The 16,522-nt window shown below is 42.9% G+C and overlaps 1 protein-coding gene across 2 annotated transcripts in view; it reads left to right on the top strand.

Moving 5' to 3' along the window:
- FAM120A (family with sequence similarity 120 member A) overlaps nucleotides 1–16,522 on the top strand; it is a 105,173-nt gene that overhangs the window by 29,998 nt on the left and 58,653 nt on the right. Inside the window, exons 4-6 of one of the 2 annotated variants that reach the window (XM_007468160.1) lie at nucleotides 9,091–9,219; nucleotides 9,982–10,078; nucleotides 11,108–11,110. In XM_007468160.1, the coding sequence (XP_007468222.1) occupies nucleotides 9,091–9,219; nucleotides 9,982–10,078; nucleotides 11,108–11,110 (229 nt within the window). The remainder of the gene's footprint in view (nucleotides 1–9,090; nucleotides 9,220–9,981; nucleotides 10,079–11,107; nucleotides 11,111–16,522) is intronic. The other variant, XM_007468159.1, reaches the window with a different exon arrangement.

Raw genomic sequence — 16,522 nt, 5'->3', positions numbered from 1 at the left:
CGGACCGGGGCACGAACCCGCGCCCCCTGCATCGGCAGGCGGACCCCCAACCACTGCGCCACCAGGGAAGCCCCCCATTTGGTTTTAAAGTGAAGATGGGGAACTTCCCTGGCCGTCCAGTGGTTGAGACTTCGCCTTCCAATGCAGGGGGTGCGGGTTCAATCCCTGGTGAGGGAGCTAAGATCCCGCATGCCTCAGGGCCAAAAAACCAAAACATAAAACAGAAGCAACATTGTAACAAATTCAATAAAGACTTTAAAAATGGTCCACATCAAAAATAAATAAATAAATAAATATTAAATAAATAAAGTGAAGATGGAAAGCTTGGCATTCTGAGGAATCTGCTGAAATCACTGGGACTCAAGAATAGCTTTTCTGTCTCTGTTTTACAGATTGTGGGTGGATCACAGGTCACTTTGCTGGGAAGGAGGGACAGAGTCATGGGAAGGGTTTGTGTTCCCTAGGTGTTACAGGACTGCTTTCAGTTTAGCTCCTTCCTCTTGAGGGACTGGGCCTGCCCTGGGCCTGCGGGCAGAATTCTTCCGAGTGAGCTGAAATGCATGACCTAGCCAGAGGAGGGGAGATTCGCGGTCCAAATGCAATCTGAAAGATAGAGTGTTTATAGTGCCCGACTTCTGATTCCTGGGGTGGTGAGTGATAGGGTCAATGAAACAAAAAGAAGCTTACTGGGGTATTTTTGCTTTCTCTGTTTCTTCTCATGACCTGGAATCTTCTAGTTTTATGTTAAATAAGTGGCATATTCTCAGTTTCAAAAATGTGTGCAGACACTTTCAAGCATATTTCCTCCCCTGTGGGTCCAGAATCTCCGCCTTGTTTATAAGTAGGCCTTCTCCATCACTCTGACTGGAAGAGATCACTTCTTTTGGAAATGTGGCTCTTTTGGCAGTTTCCCGACCCTGTGTCTTGGGTGCGCACACATCCCTCACCTTGCCAGTGGTCTCTCTGCTCTGAGCACTCCTAGGCGGCTCAACCGGAGATGTCACTTTTCTTGAGACTAGCCCAATCTGGGTCCAGAAGGACATGTGAGAGAATTGGGGTTTGCTGGTAAGTTTACTTCCAAATTGCCATTCTTGGTTAGAGTGTTTTTTAAATTTTCTTTTTATAACAGTTTTATTGAGATATAATGACATATCATAAAATCTACTTTAAAGTGTACAATTCAGTGGTTTTTAGCTTTCACAGAGTTTGTGCAACCATCATCACTGTCTAATTTTAAAATATTTTCATCACCTCAAAAAGAAACCCAGTATCTTATCTGTTAACAGTCACTCCCCATTTCTCCCCCTCCTCTACCCTCTGGCAACCACTAATCTACTTTTTCCTCTATGGATTTGCCTCTTCTGGACATTTCATATAAGTGGAATTATATGACCTCTTGTGTCTGGCTTCTTTCATTGAGCATAATGTTTTTTCAAGGTTCATCCACACTGTAGCATGTATCAGCACTTCATTTTTTCTTTTTATGGCCAAATAATAGTCTGTCGTGTGGGTATACCTACCATGTTTAATCCATTCATCAGTCAGTGGACATTCAGGTTGTTCAGCCACATTTTGGCTTTGTAATGCTACTGTGAATATTCAAGTACAAGTGTTTGTGTAGACATGTTTTCATTTCTCTCAGGTGTATACCTAGGACTGGAATTGCTGGTCATATGGTAATTCTATGCGTAACATTTTGAGGAACTACCAGACTGGTTTCCACAGTAGCTGTACTGTTTATACTCTTACCAGCTATGTGTGAGGTTTCTGACTTTTCCACAACCTCATCAACACTTGTTATTGTCTGTTGTTTTATTTTTAGCTGTTGCAGTGGGTGTGATGTGGTTTTGATTTGCATTTCTCTGATGACTAATGATGTTGAGCACCTTTTCCTGTGCTCACTGGCCATTTGTTTACCTTTTTTGGATAAATGTCTATTCATATCTTTTGTCCATTTTAAAATTTTTTATTAATGAGTTGTAAGAGTTTTTTAAAAAATATATTCTGTATACAAGTCTCTTGTCAGATACATAATTTGCAAACACTTTCTCCCATTCTGTGGGTTGTCATTTTACTTTCATAATGGTGTCCTTTGATAACTCTTCTGAGACTCAGGCAAGGTCAGCGTACTGGGGATTACCCACAGACAACTTGGCTGCATATTATCTCCAGTAAAATAGTGTCTACTCTACTGCAGCCTTCTAGGCCCAGAGTCATATACTAGGTCTTCTCCCAGAAGAGCTCCATTTCCTATCGTACACTTTAATATCCCTTCTCCCTTTTGTCTCCACTGCTTCTATCTTTAGTATTCTCATAAGCTGACACTTGGCTCTTTTGCCCGTCCTGGGGCCTTCTGCCCATTTATTTGTTCACTGTTTCTTTCTTCCCTAGCTGGCCTGGACCTCTTGGTGGGTCATCTTGAACTGGTTGTACCAACATCACCCTTCTCTTGCTCCTTCTTCCATCTCACCTGCCCAGCAGACCCCTCCACCCTAGATAGGTACTATCTAGAGAAGATTTGAGAACCACACAGCTAATGGATGCTGCTGCAAACTTATGGTCTAAGTTTAAAAAGATCTAAATAAATGAAGAAATATGCATGTTTATGGCTCAAAAGACTTTGTTGTTATATAGATTTACTGCATCCCAGTCAAAATTTAAGCAAGCTTTTTTTTAAGTAGAAATTGAAAAACTGATTTTAAAATTCATGTGGAATTGCAGAGGACCTAGAATAGCATCAGAGATGTTGAAAAGGAAGAATAAAGTGAAAGGACTTAGTATTAGACTCACTTTAAAGCTATAATAATCAACTCAGTGTGGTACTGACATAAGGATAGTCGAACAGATCAGTGGAGCAGAACAGAGTCCAGAAATAGACCCATATATATATTTAATTATTTTCACCAGAAGTCCTTAAGTAACTAAATGGGGAAGTTTTTACAATAGCTGGATATCCATATGCAAAAATTAAAAGAATATAAAAATTATTCTAGAAAAAAATACAAGAGAGGATCTTTATGACCTTGAGTTAGTCAAAGATTTCTTAGTTAAGAAAATGAAAAGCAAGCAACAACAGAGGGAGAGGAGCTATTTGCAGAATATTATCTCTGGTAAAGGACTTGTATTCAGAATATGTAAAGAACAACACAATAAGAAGATACACAACGCAACAACAAAAAGAGATGGGTGAAATTTTGAACAGATGTTTTATAGAATATTCAGAAAGCACACAAAGAGATGCTCCATGGAATTAGGGAATGCAAATTAAAGCCATCATGAGCTACACTACCTGACCACTGGAATGGGCCAAATGAAGGAGACAGATGATGCCAAGTGTCAGTGCGTGTCAGCACCCATAGCTCTGAGATGTGGCTGTTGGGAAGCAGAATCCAGAATGGTCACTTTGAAAACAGTCTGGTAGTTTCTTACAAAGTTAAACATATACCTACCATATAACCCAGCAATCCCGCTGCTAGACATTTACTCACGAGAAATGAAATCCTGTGTTCACAAAAATAATTGAACCTGAGTGTCCTGGCAGCTTCATCCATTGTAGTCTCAAACATACCAAGCAGTAGTCAGCTGGTGAATGGATGAATAAATTGTGGGACAGTCATACAATGACATGCTGATAGCAGTGAAAGGAACCAACTACTTTCTTATAATATGTATGAATCCTAAAAGCATTATCTTAAGTGAAAAGTCAAACACCAAAGAAATATGATTGCTTTTATGTAAAACCCTGGAAAAGGCAAAAGTATGGTGATAGAAAGCAGGTTAGTGGTTGCCTAGGGCTATGATGGGAAGGGGCACAGGGAACTATTTGAGGTGATAGAAACGTTATACTTCATAATTATGGCGGTGGCTACACTAATGTATGCATTTATCAGAGCTCAGTGAATTATGTGCTTAAAATTGATGAATTTTACTTTAAGTAAAATATCTCAGTAAAACTGATTTTTAAAATTATGGTCTCCAACTTCAACCAAACTATCAGTGTCAGCAGTTAATCCTTTTATTCTCTTTAATATTTATCTTCAACATTCATCATCTCTTCAGACCTCTCTTCAGTTTCACACTTTCTCTTACAGAGAGGTCCTTTATCCGAGGATGGTGAGAGTCCTCAGCTTCTCGTTCCCCTGTTTCATCCAGGCCCATTTTACTTCCTGAGACTAGACTATCCTGACATTCTTGAGCTGTTGTCACTGAACACATCCAGGGAGCCCTGTGTTACTTCGTCCAATCAACTCCTTGCTCCTGTGTAGACACACCCTCTTTTGGTCGTTGGCTCTCAGTTTGTAAATGTGGTCTAGTCTCCCATATTCTCCTAACTCTCTTTTTCATCCTCGAATCTCCCGAAGGCAGCCTTCCATAATGTCCCCAACAGCTTAATCCACCCTTACCGCCCCCTGCGCACCTCCCGACCAATTTCTGGTGGACACAGTTGGGTCTTTGTCCAAGGCTGTGGATTTGACAAATGCTTTGTCAAATGATTTTCAGCCTCTCTGGAGCACTTGACACTGTCAGTCATCCTGCTCTCCTCACCCCTCTGGGAAATTCCTGCCTTGATTCTCAGACCCCAGCTTTGTTCTGTATTCCTTACTTCCACATCCTTTCCTTGTCTCTCGTGTGAGCTGGCTTCCTCTGGTTGCATGTGCATTCCCTAGGATCCATCTCTGTACCTTGCTGTGATCCTCACACTTTCTTTCTGGCACATCTCATCTGCGCTTAAGGTTTCAACTACTGTGTTGATGACTCTCCAGTGTACTTCTCCCAAGAGACCCCTTCCCTGAACCGCAGGGTGTATCCCACTGTCCACCAAGTCATCTCCACTTGGGCACTGCACCTGTGCACCAAGTTTGATGTTTCTAACTTAGAAATGTCATCACCTTCTCTCAATAGGTTTATCATCCTGTATTTTGTTTCTCGCTAGTGATACCACTGTCCCTGCAGTCATCAGGTTAGAAATTGAGAATTATCTTTGATTCTTCTCCTCTCTGCATCTGACTCTACCTCTGACCTTTCCCGACTTGCTGATCCTATCCTTCTCGACCACCTGTGTTATCGTTACTTAGGTTTACACAGGAGCTGCTAATGTTCCCTCCTTTGTTCCTCTGCCTTCATGCCCATCCTCCATGTGTCTGGAACTCAGGCCTGATTTCATACCTCTCCTGTTGAAAATCTTTCTGTAGCTCCTTTCATCAACAACAGGGGTTTGGGTTTCACGGATCTGTTGGGGAAAACAAAAGTTGGGAGGGCTACTGTTGTGTTGCCAACTTTTAATTATTCTAAATAAGAATGTTAGAGGAAAAAGGAACTCGCCGTCTACCATCATTTCGTAGAAAAGGACATTTAATGCTAAAAGAGGCATAATTTAGAGACACCTAGACCAGAGTGTGGTGGCCAGATGTGCAGTCTGCAGGTCAGGCGTGGCCCAGCTACTCACCTCGCTGGCTCATATGGGTGCCTGAATGAACTCTGTCAAATGGGGAGTACATTTAAGAGTACACCTCACAGCATTGTTTTGCGGATTAAATGAAGTGATGCATGCTGAGAGCAGTGTGTGGCAGATAGTCTAGAAGAACCCAATCACAGGACAGTACAGCCCCAGCTGGATGCAGACACTTCTGCAGGAGGGAGCCCAGGCCTGCCCTCCTTTCCCTGTGAGCCTACTGGTGACCCTTGCTCATAAAACGGTGGGATTTTTCTTTGTTGACACTTAATACTTTAAATACTTTAAATTCAAATCCATTAAATCCTTCGTTATATCTGCATAACAGTTTCCACCTGCAGAGTTCACATTTAGCATTGTTTGTGATTAATTGCATTTTAGCATCCTTTTCACAGCTATATTTAGGCAAATGTATACAACATGTTGATACACGTCATAACTTTTCAAGAATCTCAAGGCATAGCCATAACGGTTGTGGTGTTTAAATGTTTTCCTTACTCTTGATTCTTTTAGAAAATACTAGTCCTCAGGATGTGTTCAGTGATTTAGTGGTTGGAGGACTTACTACAACAAACTGCCAGAGCCCCCTCACACAACTCTTTTCGTTGGTCTGGGGGCTCCAAGATGGCACTGGGTTGGATCTCAGGGCCTGCACTTGGAGAACCACAGAGGATGCAGAAGCCTTTCTCCCTCCTCAGCTGGGCCATGATTCCTCCAGGGTGTCCTCTGAGGGCCCTGTTGGAGTCTGGTCAGCATTTTTTCTCCAATAAGAATGTGAGCATCTTGAAGTCAAGACACTGGGGAGCAGCTCCATATTCTTATTTTCTAGAATAATACCTTACCCACAAGTGAATGTCGATCAAATCAGGTTTCTAGTTTTCTTCCTGAAAACTGCCAAGATTTGTAATCCTTTCACTTTGCTCTTTTCCAAATGGCAGTGAAGTGGATCAGGTTCTTCTGCTTCAGCAATGATATTATGTGAAACTTGTTTTTATAATCACTTGCATTTAAAGAGCAGCCAAGATATAGCTTGGGAGCAGTAGCACCAACAGTCTCAGAGGAAGATGTGGGTGCTCACCCTGAGTTGGATTTGGAAGGCTGGATTAGGAATGAAGCTGGGGGAACGAGGGTGGTGGGGCGTGAGGGAGGAGTCCGGGCCATGGGAAATTATAAAGGATGCAGTTTCAGGTGGTGGTCATTAGCCTCTCAGAAGGATTTAGGGGCCCTCTAATTATAGGATCTGCTCACTTCAAGGATTTTATAGCCTTAGTGTTGTGGGGAGTGGGGGTAGTGAAGATGAGGATATCCACAGGAACCAAAGTGACAGACTCTGTTATTTTCACTTGAGGTGGGATGGGACAGTATGTGGCTGCCCAGTCATCTGTGGTGTCCCGGTGTCAGGGTGCACACGCTGGGAGAGGCTGCCTCCACTACCACATTAGCTCCCAACTGCTGGAGGAAAGCCCTTTTCATACTTTGGACATTTATGTACCCAGTAAATTCTGTTCTAACCACGTTAATCGTCATTTGTTCTATATATAAACTCCTACAGTGGCCGGCCTTTCCAGTACTGTATGCAACATAATGAGGTAACCCTAGGCTTTCAGACTGCCAGGGGGCATTCTTTGGGCAACTAGTCTCAAACTGTAGTTAGAGACAGAACGTCGAGGCCCAGAGAGGGGGTTGTCCAAGGGCCTGGAGGCCACTGGCCATCGCAGACTCTCCTCAGGCAAGGCTGTCCCCTTCCCTGTGGAATGTGCTCACCAAGGGGGAAATATCGATGGTAGGACAGCTCAGGGTGTCTGTCCTGACTCCTCATTCCTGGGGCTGCCACCAGCTGGCCCTCCTCCCTGTCATGGCTGTGGGACTATTAAACACCCCAAAAGTTGGGGAGTGGACAGAACTTCCATTTCTCCCAGACTGGCTGGAACGCACTGTTCCAGGGACCTCTTCTTCATGGAGCGTGTGTGTGTCAGTAGTTTTTCATTCTGCAGAGGGGGAATTGGGTTTCTAGGAATGTGCTTGTGGTCTGCAGCCTCAGACATTTTACTAGTTCTCTGGAGTTCATTGTGATGGGATTTACCTTCACCAAACACTGACCAGAGCAAGGAGATAAATGCTTCCCTAGGAGACAGAGCAGCTAACATTTTCAACCATAGAAAACATTATTTCAGAAGAAAACCATTGCTTGGGACTTCCCTGGTGGTCCAGTGGTTAAGATTCTGCGCTTCCACTGCAGGGGGCGTGGGTTTGATCCCTGGTCGGGGAACTAAGATCCTGCATGCTGTGCGGCACAGCCAAAAAAACCCATTGCTTTTCTAAAGAGAAATTGAATATACTCATGTGCATCTGAAACTTTGCATGATGATGCCCTAATAGTATAAATATCTATTTTTCCAGATGTTCTTCCATTCTATTTGTTAATATTTTTTGTTTTTTCTTTCCTTTTTTCCTTTTTTATTTATTTATGTTTGGTGTCTTAAAACAGCAAATAATATCTTACAGTTCTAGAGGTCACAACCAAAGTGGGTCTCACTGGGCTAAAATCAAGGTGTCAGCAAGGCCAGGGAGAATGTTTCTTCTGGAGGCTTCAGGGAGAGTTTCCTCCTGCCTTTTCCAGCTTCTGTAGGTGCTGCATTCCATGGCTCATGGCCCTTCCTCCATCATCAAAGCTGGCAATGGCCGATGGAGTCCTGCTCTACCTCATGTGTGAAACCTGCTCCTCTGCCTTCCTTTCTACATTAGAGGGTCCTGTGAGGACATTGGGCCCATCTGAATAATCCAGGGTAACAGGCTTGGCCTGAGGTTAGCAGCCAGCCAACCTACCCCCTCCTGCCGTGTAACGTACCACATTCATAGGTGTGGTGGGCAGGAGTGCACAGCTCTGGAAACACAAAGCCTTTAGATGTTTTTGCCATCTTTTTTATCTTTATGATCTTTGTGACTAAATAGGAAATAAAATGTCATTTCATACTGTCATTCAATTTTTAAAAAATTTTTATAAACAGAGTTAGTACCTGATTCATCTTTGTTTCTAAGAACATGGGCATACCTTAACTTTGTTAAATTAAGGTATCTTTTTTCTTTTAGTTTTCATGAAAAAGTCCAAAACAAACCTTTTTAAAAAAAATTTTGCTTACTTACCTTTTCCTGGTATCAACTGTTCTTGGATAGAAAATATTCCTATGCTTTATTCCATGTGTCTTTCACCAGACATGTCCCTCAGCAGTCAGGGATACCATTGTCCTCCCCTTCAGAGCTTACCTTGGCTTTTTGCAGTGGTCTCAGGTGCTTGGGGCTGCATTCATCCAGCACAGCCTCCTGGTGCCTGGTGTTGAAAGAAAGGAAGCATCTGTGGCCCAGGGCTTCTCTGTGCTGTGCTCACATGAGCAGGTTGCAGACATCCCAGAAGTAATGGAAGGCTGTCAGACGCTCTTTTACCTAGCCAGGTTGAAGCAGCTGAGTTATATTTCAACAACTGAAAGGGAGATCCAGGGCTTGATTCTCAGACCACCAAAGTCTTGGGGCCAAGAAATCACAAATCGATAATAATCAGGCCCTTAGAAGGGAAACATCACCTGGAGTTTCTGGGCCTGTGTTTAGAATTAGTGTATTGACGTGTGTGCTTGTCTTCTTAGGTCCGGGCCCACCAGCTGGTCTTGCCACCGTGTGATGTGGTGATCAAGGCTGTGGCTGACTACGTTCGCAACATCCAGGATACCTCGGACTTGGATGCCATAGCTAAAGATGTTTTCCAGCATTCTCAGGTAGAAATACAAGCTCCTGGGTAGCGCTTTGTGCTATGGTGTGTGCTGGGTTTGGAAGGGGTTTGAGAGGCACACACCAGCCGTGTGCAGGAGTGCTTGCCCAGCTGTCAGGCCTCTGCCAACCAGGAGGGCTGGCACCTCACCTAGCTCCTCCAGCCTCCCCTGCGGCCTGCACAGAGGAGGGATTGAGGTAGATGAATGGTAAGGTCTCTGCTGCTCCTAGATTTGCCATCATAATTTAATGGGATTTCTACTAAGAAGACAGACGAATCAGATGGAATTGTGGATCTCTGATTTGTCCATCCCTTCAGGTGATGATCAGGGATTTCTTCTTCCTTTTTTGGAAAGTAAGGATGTGAGGGGGGTCAGGGTTAGTAGAAGAGGTGAAGTTTGTGTGACTTCCTGTTTGCTCTCTGAAGAACTAAAACTGCTCCCCCACTTGCTGGAGATGAAAAGTAAAACCTTTCTGGGTAGCACCAGAGACCTGGCCAAGGAAAAGTTGGAGGACTGCATCCCAGAACTCAGGTCTCCTGACTGCCATGTCAGACTCTGATAAAGTACATTGCTGTAAGAGAATGAATGTTCGATTTGTTTCTTTAATGATAATCTGTTGATTTTCCTTGAAGATTTTAATGTCATTCGGAACTCTCATTTAGCTTGAAAGGCTGCAGATTATTATACATGTGCTGAATTATAAAAATATATTAATACACATGACCAGTGGCATACTGATTTACAAAGGTTTTCCTGCGTTTATTTCAGTCTAGAACAGATGACAAAGTTGTTCGATTTAAGAGAGCAATTGGATATTATTCAGCGACTAGTAAGCCTATGGCATTTCACCCACCACATTACTTAGGTAAGTAACTCAAAGCCTCTGTGATGGATGCTGACCATGCAATAACCAGAGAGATTTAAATATTCACCCAGTTACCTTGTTGGTTTATTCTCTTGAATTGAGATTTCTATAGTTATACAAATAAGTATAGCAGAACTTCCTGGGCAGACTCAGTGGTAATTCCTGAAAGTGTTGAAGAGCAAGAGAAAACTTATGAGACTGGAGGAGAAGAGCAGGCAGCCATGAGGACCAAGGCTAGCAGATGACGGTGGCGCTGAAATCTCTGTGAGGTGTCCTCTTGCAGAGAGCACCAAGGACATAGAAGACCCTCTGGATCTATAAGTGCCTTCATAAATGCAGTGGATTTGTGTCTCCTCTTGTTGCCTTTTTTTGGCAAAATACCAAATTTCACTCAGAGATTTGAAATTGGAGAATAAAAAACAATTATAAACTGTTTGCCTGAAGGCTGCGTGATAGTGAATGTCTCATGGGAGGTTGTAAAGCACTAATCCTAAATACCAACCTCCTTCCTGAGTGAGATTGCCTTTCTTAGGCTCCAGAGCAGTAAAGCTATGAGAAATCATATTGCCAACCGTTGTTTCAGTTGTGCCTGTTTCATATAATGAAAGAAGCCATGTTCCTGAGATTGTCTGTAGTGACATTCTAGTCCTCATATGACAATTGTACTTTAAACATTCATTATAGTATACTTGGGACTAGAACATTTAAAGAGAAGGAAAATGTGGGGAGAGAAAGGATAGAGAAAGACACTTGACTTAACATTTGGCGTTTATCTGAGCTGATAACAGTTTGGAAGATGTTCTGAAGAGGAAGGTGAGTTTTAAATTAGGTTTAAGTTTGAACTTCTTAAAAATACTTACTGTTCTATAAAGTGCTTTCATGTTCTTATTAAATCATCAAAGGACATTATGAGGTAAGTATTTTATAAATGAAGTCAATACTCTTAGAATTCACTTTCACTCGGTGGTTTATGGACAACAGTGGTGTAATTGGTAAAGAATTTGGGGTATTTAGAGTGATGTTTTCAAGCAGGTTAATGTAGGTGATAACTACCTACAAATCCTTCTGTAAAGCATTTCCCATTGCTTCTGACTGTTGCAGTAATCTGAATTGTACAGCAAGGGACTTAACAAAGCACAGTCACAGAATTACAACAGGGCAGGAAGTTTGGGGCAGTGTAGAGTTCAGTGTATGGCCTGGAATATTGGGATGAAATTGAGAGAGGTTGAGGCAAGATTGGGAAGGCAGGTTTATTTCAGGTTAGATACACATAATTTGGAGCCAGCAGAAACAGATTAATGTAAAAATCACTTTTATTGTTTTTTTTTATGATAAGTGTAAAGAAATAAAAGTATCTGGAGAAAGTGCTCATTGATTTCATCTATATGTGCTGTTAGGGACCCACTAAATGGAGAGTGATGACTGAAACGGAAATCAAGAGCATAGAAGAGGCAACACTGAGTTGGGGAAATACTTTCTTGGCATCCCAAGTGAGAACCTAAGACATATTTTCCACAAAAATATTCTTATAAGTAATAGGTAGGTCATAAGTGGTCTTTTCCAACCATAGTTCATTATATTATTCTATAGGAAAACACATTCAGAATTTTGAAGAACCAGTATTGGAAAATAACTTTCTTGTTCATTAGACCCTGTCTGTATTAATCATTTTAGAAACTGGAATATGTGTAGAGTTTTGAAGAAATCTTACGGAAAAATGGGGAGAGGTGACTCTACCCAGAGGTTTCTAAATCTGGCTGGAATTTTAGGTTCTACCGCAGAACAGTTTTCAGAAGCCTAATTGGTCTCAGGGTTCTGTATTTTCAAAAGAAAAACCTTCCTGGCCAGACCCCATGTGGACTGGCATTGGGGGGTGACTGCTGTGTCTTCCATGCTTTTCCTTCTGAGTTTGTGGTTGCCTGCAGCATTGAGAAAAAACCTCAGATCTCCATACTGTTATAGGATGGTGTGGAATTTACAAAGGAAGTGCACATGCTCCCTGTCCTGTTGCTGGGAGGCCTGGTCTGCATAGTGCATGGTCTTTTTCAGGGTGGAAAAAGAATTTTTTCCAGCCCATGCTGTTTTTGTACTATGAACTCCCAGAAATTATCTATATTATATAACATATTATAGATTATGGATATTTAATATATAATACCTATCTGTATATATGTATATTTCTGAATTATCTACTAGATAGATTTTTAAAATGTTACAGGTGAGATTAATATTATTTTTCAAGCATTTACTGTATCAGAAACGCTGTGTTGGGAATGGGGGATCTAGATATGATTATAATTTTTTCCTTTCCATCATAACACTTAATGTCCACCATCTCCAGAGAATCTGCAGTCTAAATGTAAGATATGTCAGAATTGAGTTGTCAGCAATATTTGGCTTCCTGGTTGAACAAGTAGTTCTTAAACCTTAGCTGTGCTCCAAAATCATTGGCAGAATTTAAAAATAACAAATAACAGATGTTAGAGGCCCGCCTCAGGTCTGTGAACGTGGACTCTGTAGGCGTGAACTAATCCTAGTGTATTTGTGAAAAGCTGCGCAAATAAAACAGAGGCCTTGTTAGTCTGAAGAAGCATGCACTGTGTCCTCTTGGCCTTCCTCAGTGAAAAATAGATGAGCTCTCACTGCACACCTACTAGAATAGCTTAAGATCCGGAACGCTGTCACCACCAAATGCTGGTGAGATGTGGAACACAGAAATTCTCATTTCTTGCTGGTGGGAATACAAAATGTTACAGCCACTCTGAAGACAGTTCGGCAGTTTCTTACAAAACCAAACATACTCTTACCACAAGATCCAGTAATCCTGCTCCTTGGTATTTACCCAAAGGAGTTGAATACTTATGTTCACACAGAAACCTGCACGTGGATGTTTATAGTAGCTTTAGTCATTATTGCCAAAACATGGAAGTAACCAAGATATCCTTCACCAGGTGAGTGAATAAATAAACTGCTACATCCAGACAATGGAATATTTATTCAGTGCTGAAAAGAAATTGGCTATTAAGCCATGAAAACCCATGGAGAAACCTTTAATGTACAGTACTAAGTGAAAGAAGCCAATCTGAAAATGCTACATACTGTATGATTCCAACTATATGACATGCTGGAAACTATGGAGACAGTAAGATGATCAGGGGTTCCAGGGTTTGAGGATGAGAGAGGAATAAAGAGGCAAAGCATGGGATTTTTAGAGCAGTGAAAATATTCCTTATGATACTATAATGCTGGATTTATGTCCTTGTAAGTTTGTCCAAACCTATAGAATATACAACACCAAGAGGGAATCCAACTGTAAACTATAGACTTTAGTTAATAGTAATGCGTCAGTGTTGGATCATCAGTTGTAACAAATGTAACACACTAGTGCAAGGTGTATACTTTCTCCTTATGTTTTCTGTAAAGCCGAACTGCTCAAAAAATAGTCTATTAATTTTTTGAAAAATGTAAATGAGCCTTTGATGTATTCACTTCCTGCCAGGCACTATGCTGAGTGTTGGACAGGGTGGTAGACAAGATAGATGTCATCCTTACCCTTGTAGATGATTGAGATGAGGAATCATACAGGAATGTGAACAGGAAGGTCACGGAAGACCAACCCAATTAAAACAGTACTTGATTAAACCAGTGTTTAGTTCTGCTCAATTAAATTAATGTTTAGGTGAGGTTTGAGTGTAGAGTAGGAATTTAGCAAGGCGACAATACAGAGGAATATATGTGCAGAGGAGACAATGTGTAAGGGTCCTGAGGTGAGAGGACAGGATGTAGAAGAAACAGAAGAATGTGGTTGGAACACAGGAAAGCAAGGGAAGGAATGGTCAGATGATGTTTGTCGGGCCCTGCGTGGCCTTAGATTTTAGACTTACACTTTGGACCACGAAAGCTCACTGAAAGATTTTTTTCATTGTAAAAACTTAAATTATTTTGAAACTATCATACACACAGTATATTTATACAGTAAATTATTTTGAAACTATCATACACACAGTATATTTGTACAGTAAATAAAACAAACATCAGTGGAATATTACTAGTATCAGAGCCCTATCCCTGTCTCTTCCTGGTCATGTTCCTCTGTACTCCAGCACCCTGAATTTTGTATTAATGGTCCCCTTGCTTTTCTTTATTGTGTGTGTACCCTGAGTACTAATTGGAGCAGCGGAAGTAGGTCGGATGCCCTGGGGAGGTTTTCTGTGGAGGGCCCTCTGTATGGAGGTCTTGAGATGGTGTACCTCAGATCAGGGAAAGGAGGTGGAGCTGGGGGCACAGGGAGAGCAGTGCAGCAGCCAGAATAGGAGTCGTGGCAAGAACAGTTGTCAGCAGAGGTGAGGAGGAGACTTCTGTGGCTCTCACAGCTCCCAGACCCCGTGCAGGTGCGGGTGCCTGCGCGATCCTCAACGAGGTGCAAGGGATCCTAGGAAAAATAGTTTTTTAGCTTTGTAGCTTCTTCTGTGCTGTAAAATATGGAAGATGGTGGGGTAGGTGGCCAGCACCAATCCTCCGAATCCACCTCCAGTTGCTTCCATAAAGGGTGGGGCTTGAGATGGGAGGGAAGTTTGAACATGCTTAAACTTTTAGGTGGATGATGAAAGCTGAGAGGGGGCTATTAAGGGAGACGGAAGGTTGGAGGTAATAGTGACCCCTGGTCCCTTGGAGCACAGAGGAGTAGGGATCTGGTGGGGACCAAGGGAGCCCTCAGGGCAGCAGGCCAGCATGAACAAATAATAGAGAATTGTGCAAAGAGAACCATATTGAAATAGGAGCTGTCACCACTAAAGCAAAGAACAAATTCTTCATAGTGACCACAAAGAAAGGACCTCTGGCTATAGAAACTTCCTAGGTGCTGGCAGAGAGGCCCCATGGGTGTTTTATCTGGACGGGCTTGCCCAGGTCAGGGGCCTGCATCAGCCTGTGTCCTGACAGGCCCCCAAGGCTGGCCACGTTCTACCTGACTGGGTCAGAGGATCCTGATTCACAAAATGCCAGATGGCAAACTTCAGTGCCAACCACTGGTGACCCATCTACAAGAGAACATAAATGCCTACTGTCTTAACAGGAACAATTAGACTCAGTAGTTGGTGCTCCTGGACCACAGCTCTTGGGACCAGGGCTCAGAAAGGTGCATCTTCAAGTGTAAGGGAGAAGCAAGGACCAGTCAGTGGGCCCTCATTCTGAGCCATGGCTTTACTGGAAGGCATCACTTTCTGGTGTCTTGAGAAGGTGTGTTCCTGAGGCTACACAGTCTGCACAGTGCTCACCAAACTTTTCTATTGATTGTTGCTGGGCTTTTAGGTTGTGTTGACAGTCTTTTTGAAAATACATCTCTACCTCTCCAACAACACACACTCCCAGCATGAGAGGGGATGGTCAGGAAATGTCTCCCCTGAACATGAAGACACAGTCTGTGAAGAAGGACGTGGCACCTGCTGGGCTTCCTCAGCTGATGAGAAGAGGCTGTTAGGTCTCCAGGACCCAAGGTCACTCATTCAGCTCCACTGTGGGACACAGAGGTCATGCAGAGTCCATAGCGTGACCTGCCCAGAATAGAGGGCGATGGCATGTACACATGTGTATGGGGAGCAGAAGTGAGAGAGATCAGAACGCTGCCCACGCTGCTCCTGTGGTTCGAACTGTTGAACTTCTCAGTGTCACTGCTACCCTACGCCAGGTGACATGGCCCTCAGAACCTCGTCCACCTGCCATCGTCCATGCACCCAGGCTCACTATGCAGGGGTGGCACAGGCCTCCTGCTGCAAGTGCTGGCTGTAGCCAGGCTGCAGGACCCATAGTGGGACTGACCGTACATACTATAAGGCAACTTGCCCTATTCCCACCCAACAGTGTGCCTTTGGAGCTTCCCTGTAACTTCACGAAGGTTTGCCTTAGTATATATATATTTTTTTGCCTTAGTATTTTTAAAGCTTGTCTAATGTTCCACAGTGGGAATGTGCTGTAATCTACTTAACCATGTTCTGTGGTCATCACTAGAATATTTTTAGTTTTTCTACTGTTATAATGATCACTTTAAAAATTTTTTGTCACCAAGAATATGATATTATATTGTTGCTCTACTCTACTAATAAGTTTCTGAAATTCGGCAAGTTATATAATATTCATTCTTATAGTTTTGATTACCAAACCCCCTCTTTCCAAGGTTTTTGCTCAGCTTTTCTTGTTTCTGTTTTTTTTTTTGCGGTACGCGGGCCTCTCACTGTTGTGGCCTCTCCCGTTGTGGAGCACAGGCTCCGGACGCACAGGCTCAGCGGCCATGGCTCACGGGCCTAGCCACTCCACGGCATGCGGGATCCTCCCGGTCCGGGGCACGAACCTGTGTCCCCTGCATTGGCAGGCGGACTCTCAACCACTGCGCCACCAGGGAAGCCCTACATTAGGCTTTTCTAAAAGTCATGTCTGTCCCTCTCTAAT

The sequence above is a fragment of the Lipotes vexillifer genome, unplaced genomic scaffold, assembly GCF_000442215.2.
Source record: "Lipotes vexillifer unplaced genomic scaffold, Lipotes_vexillifer_v1.1 scaffold466, whole genome shotgun sequence".
Classification (NCBI taxonomy): Eukaryota; Metazoa; Chordata; class Mammalia; order Artiodactyla; family Lipotidae; genus Lipotes; species Lipotes vexillifer.
This window is presented reverse-complemented; position numbering and strand designations above follow the sequence as displayed.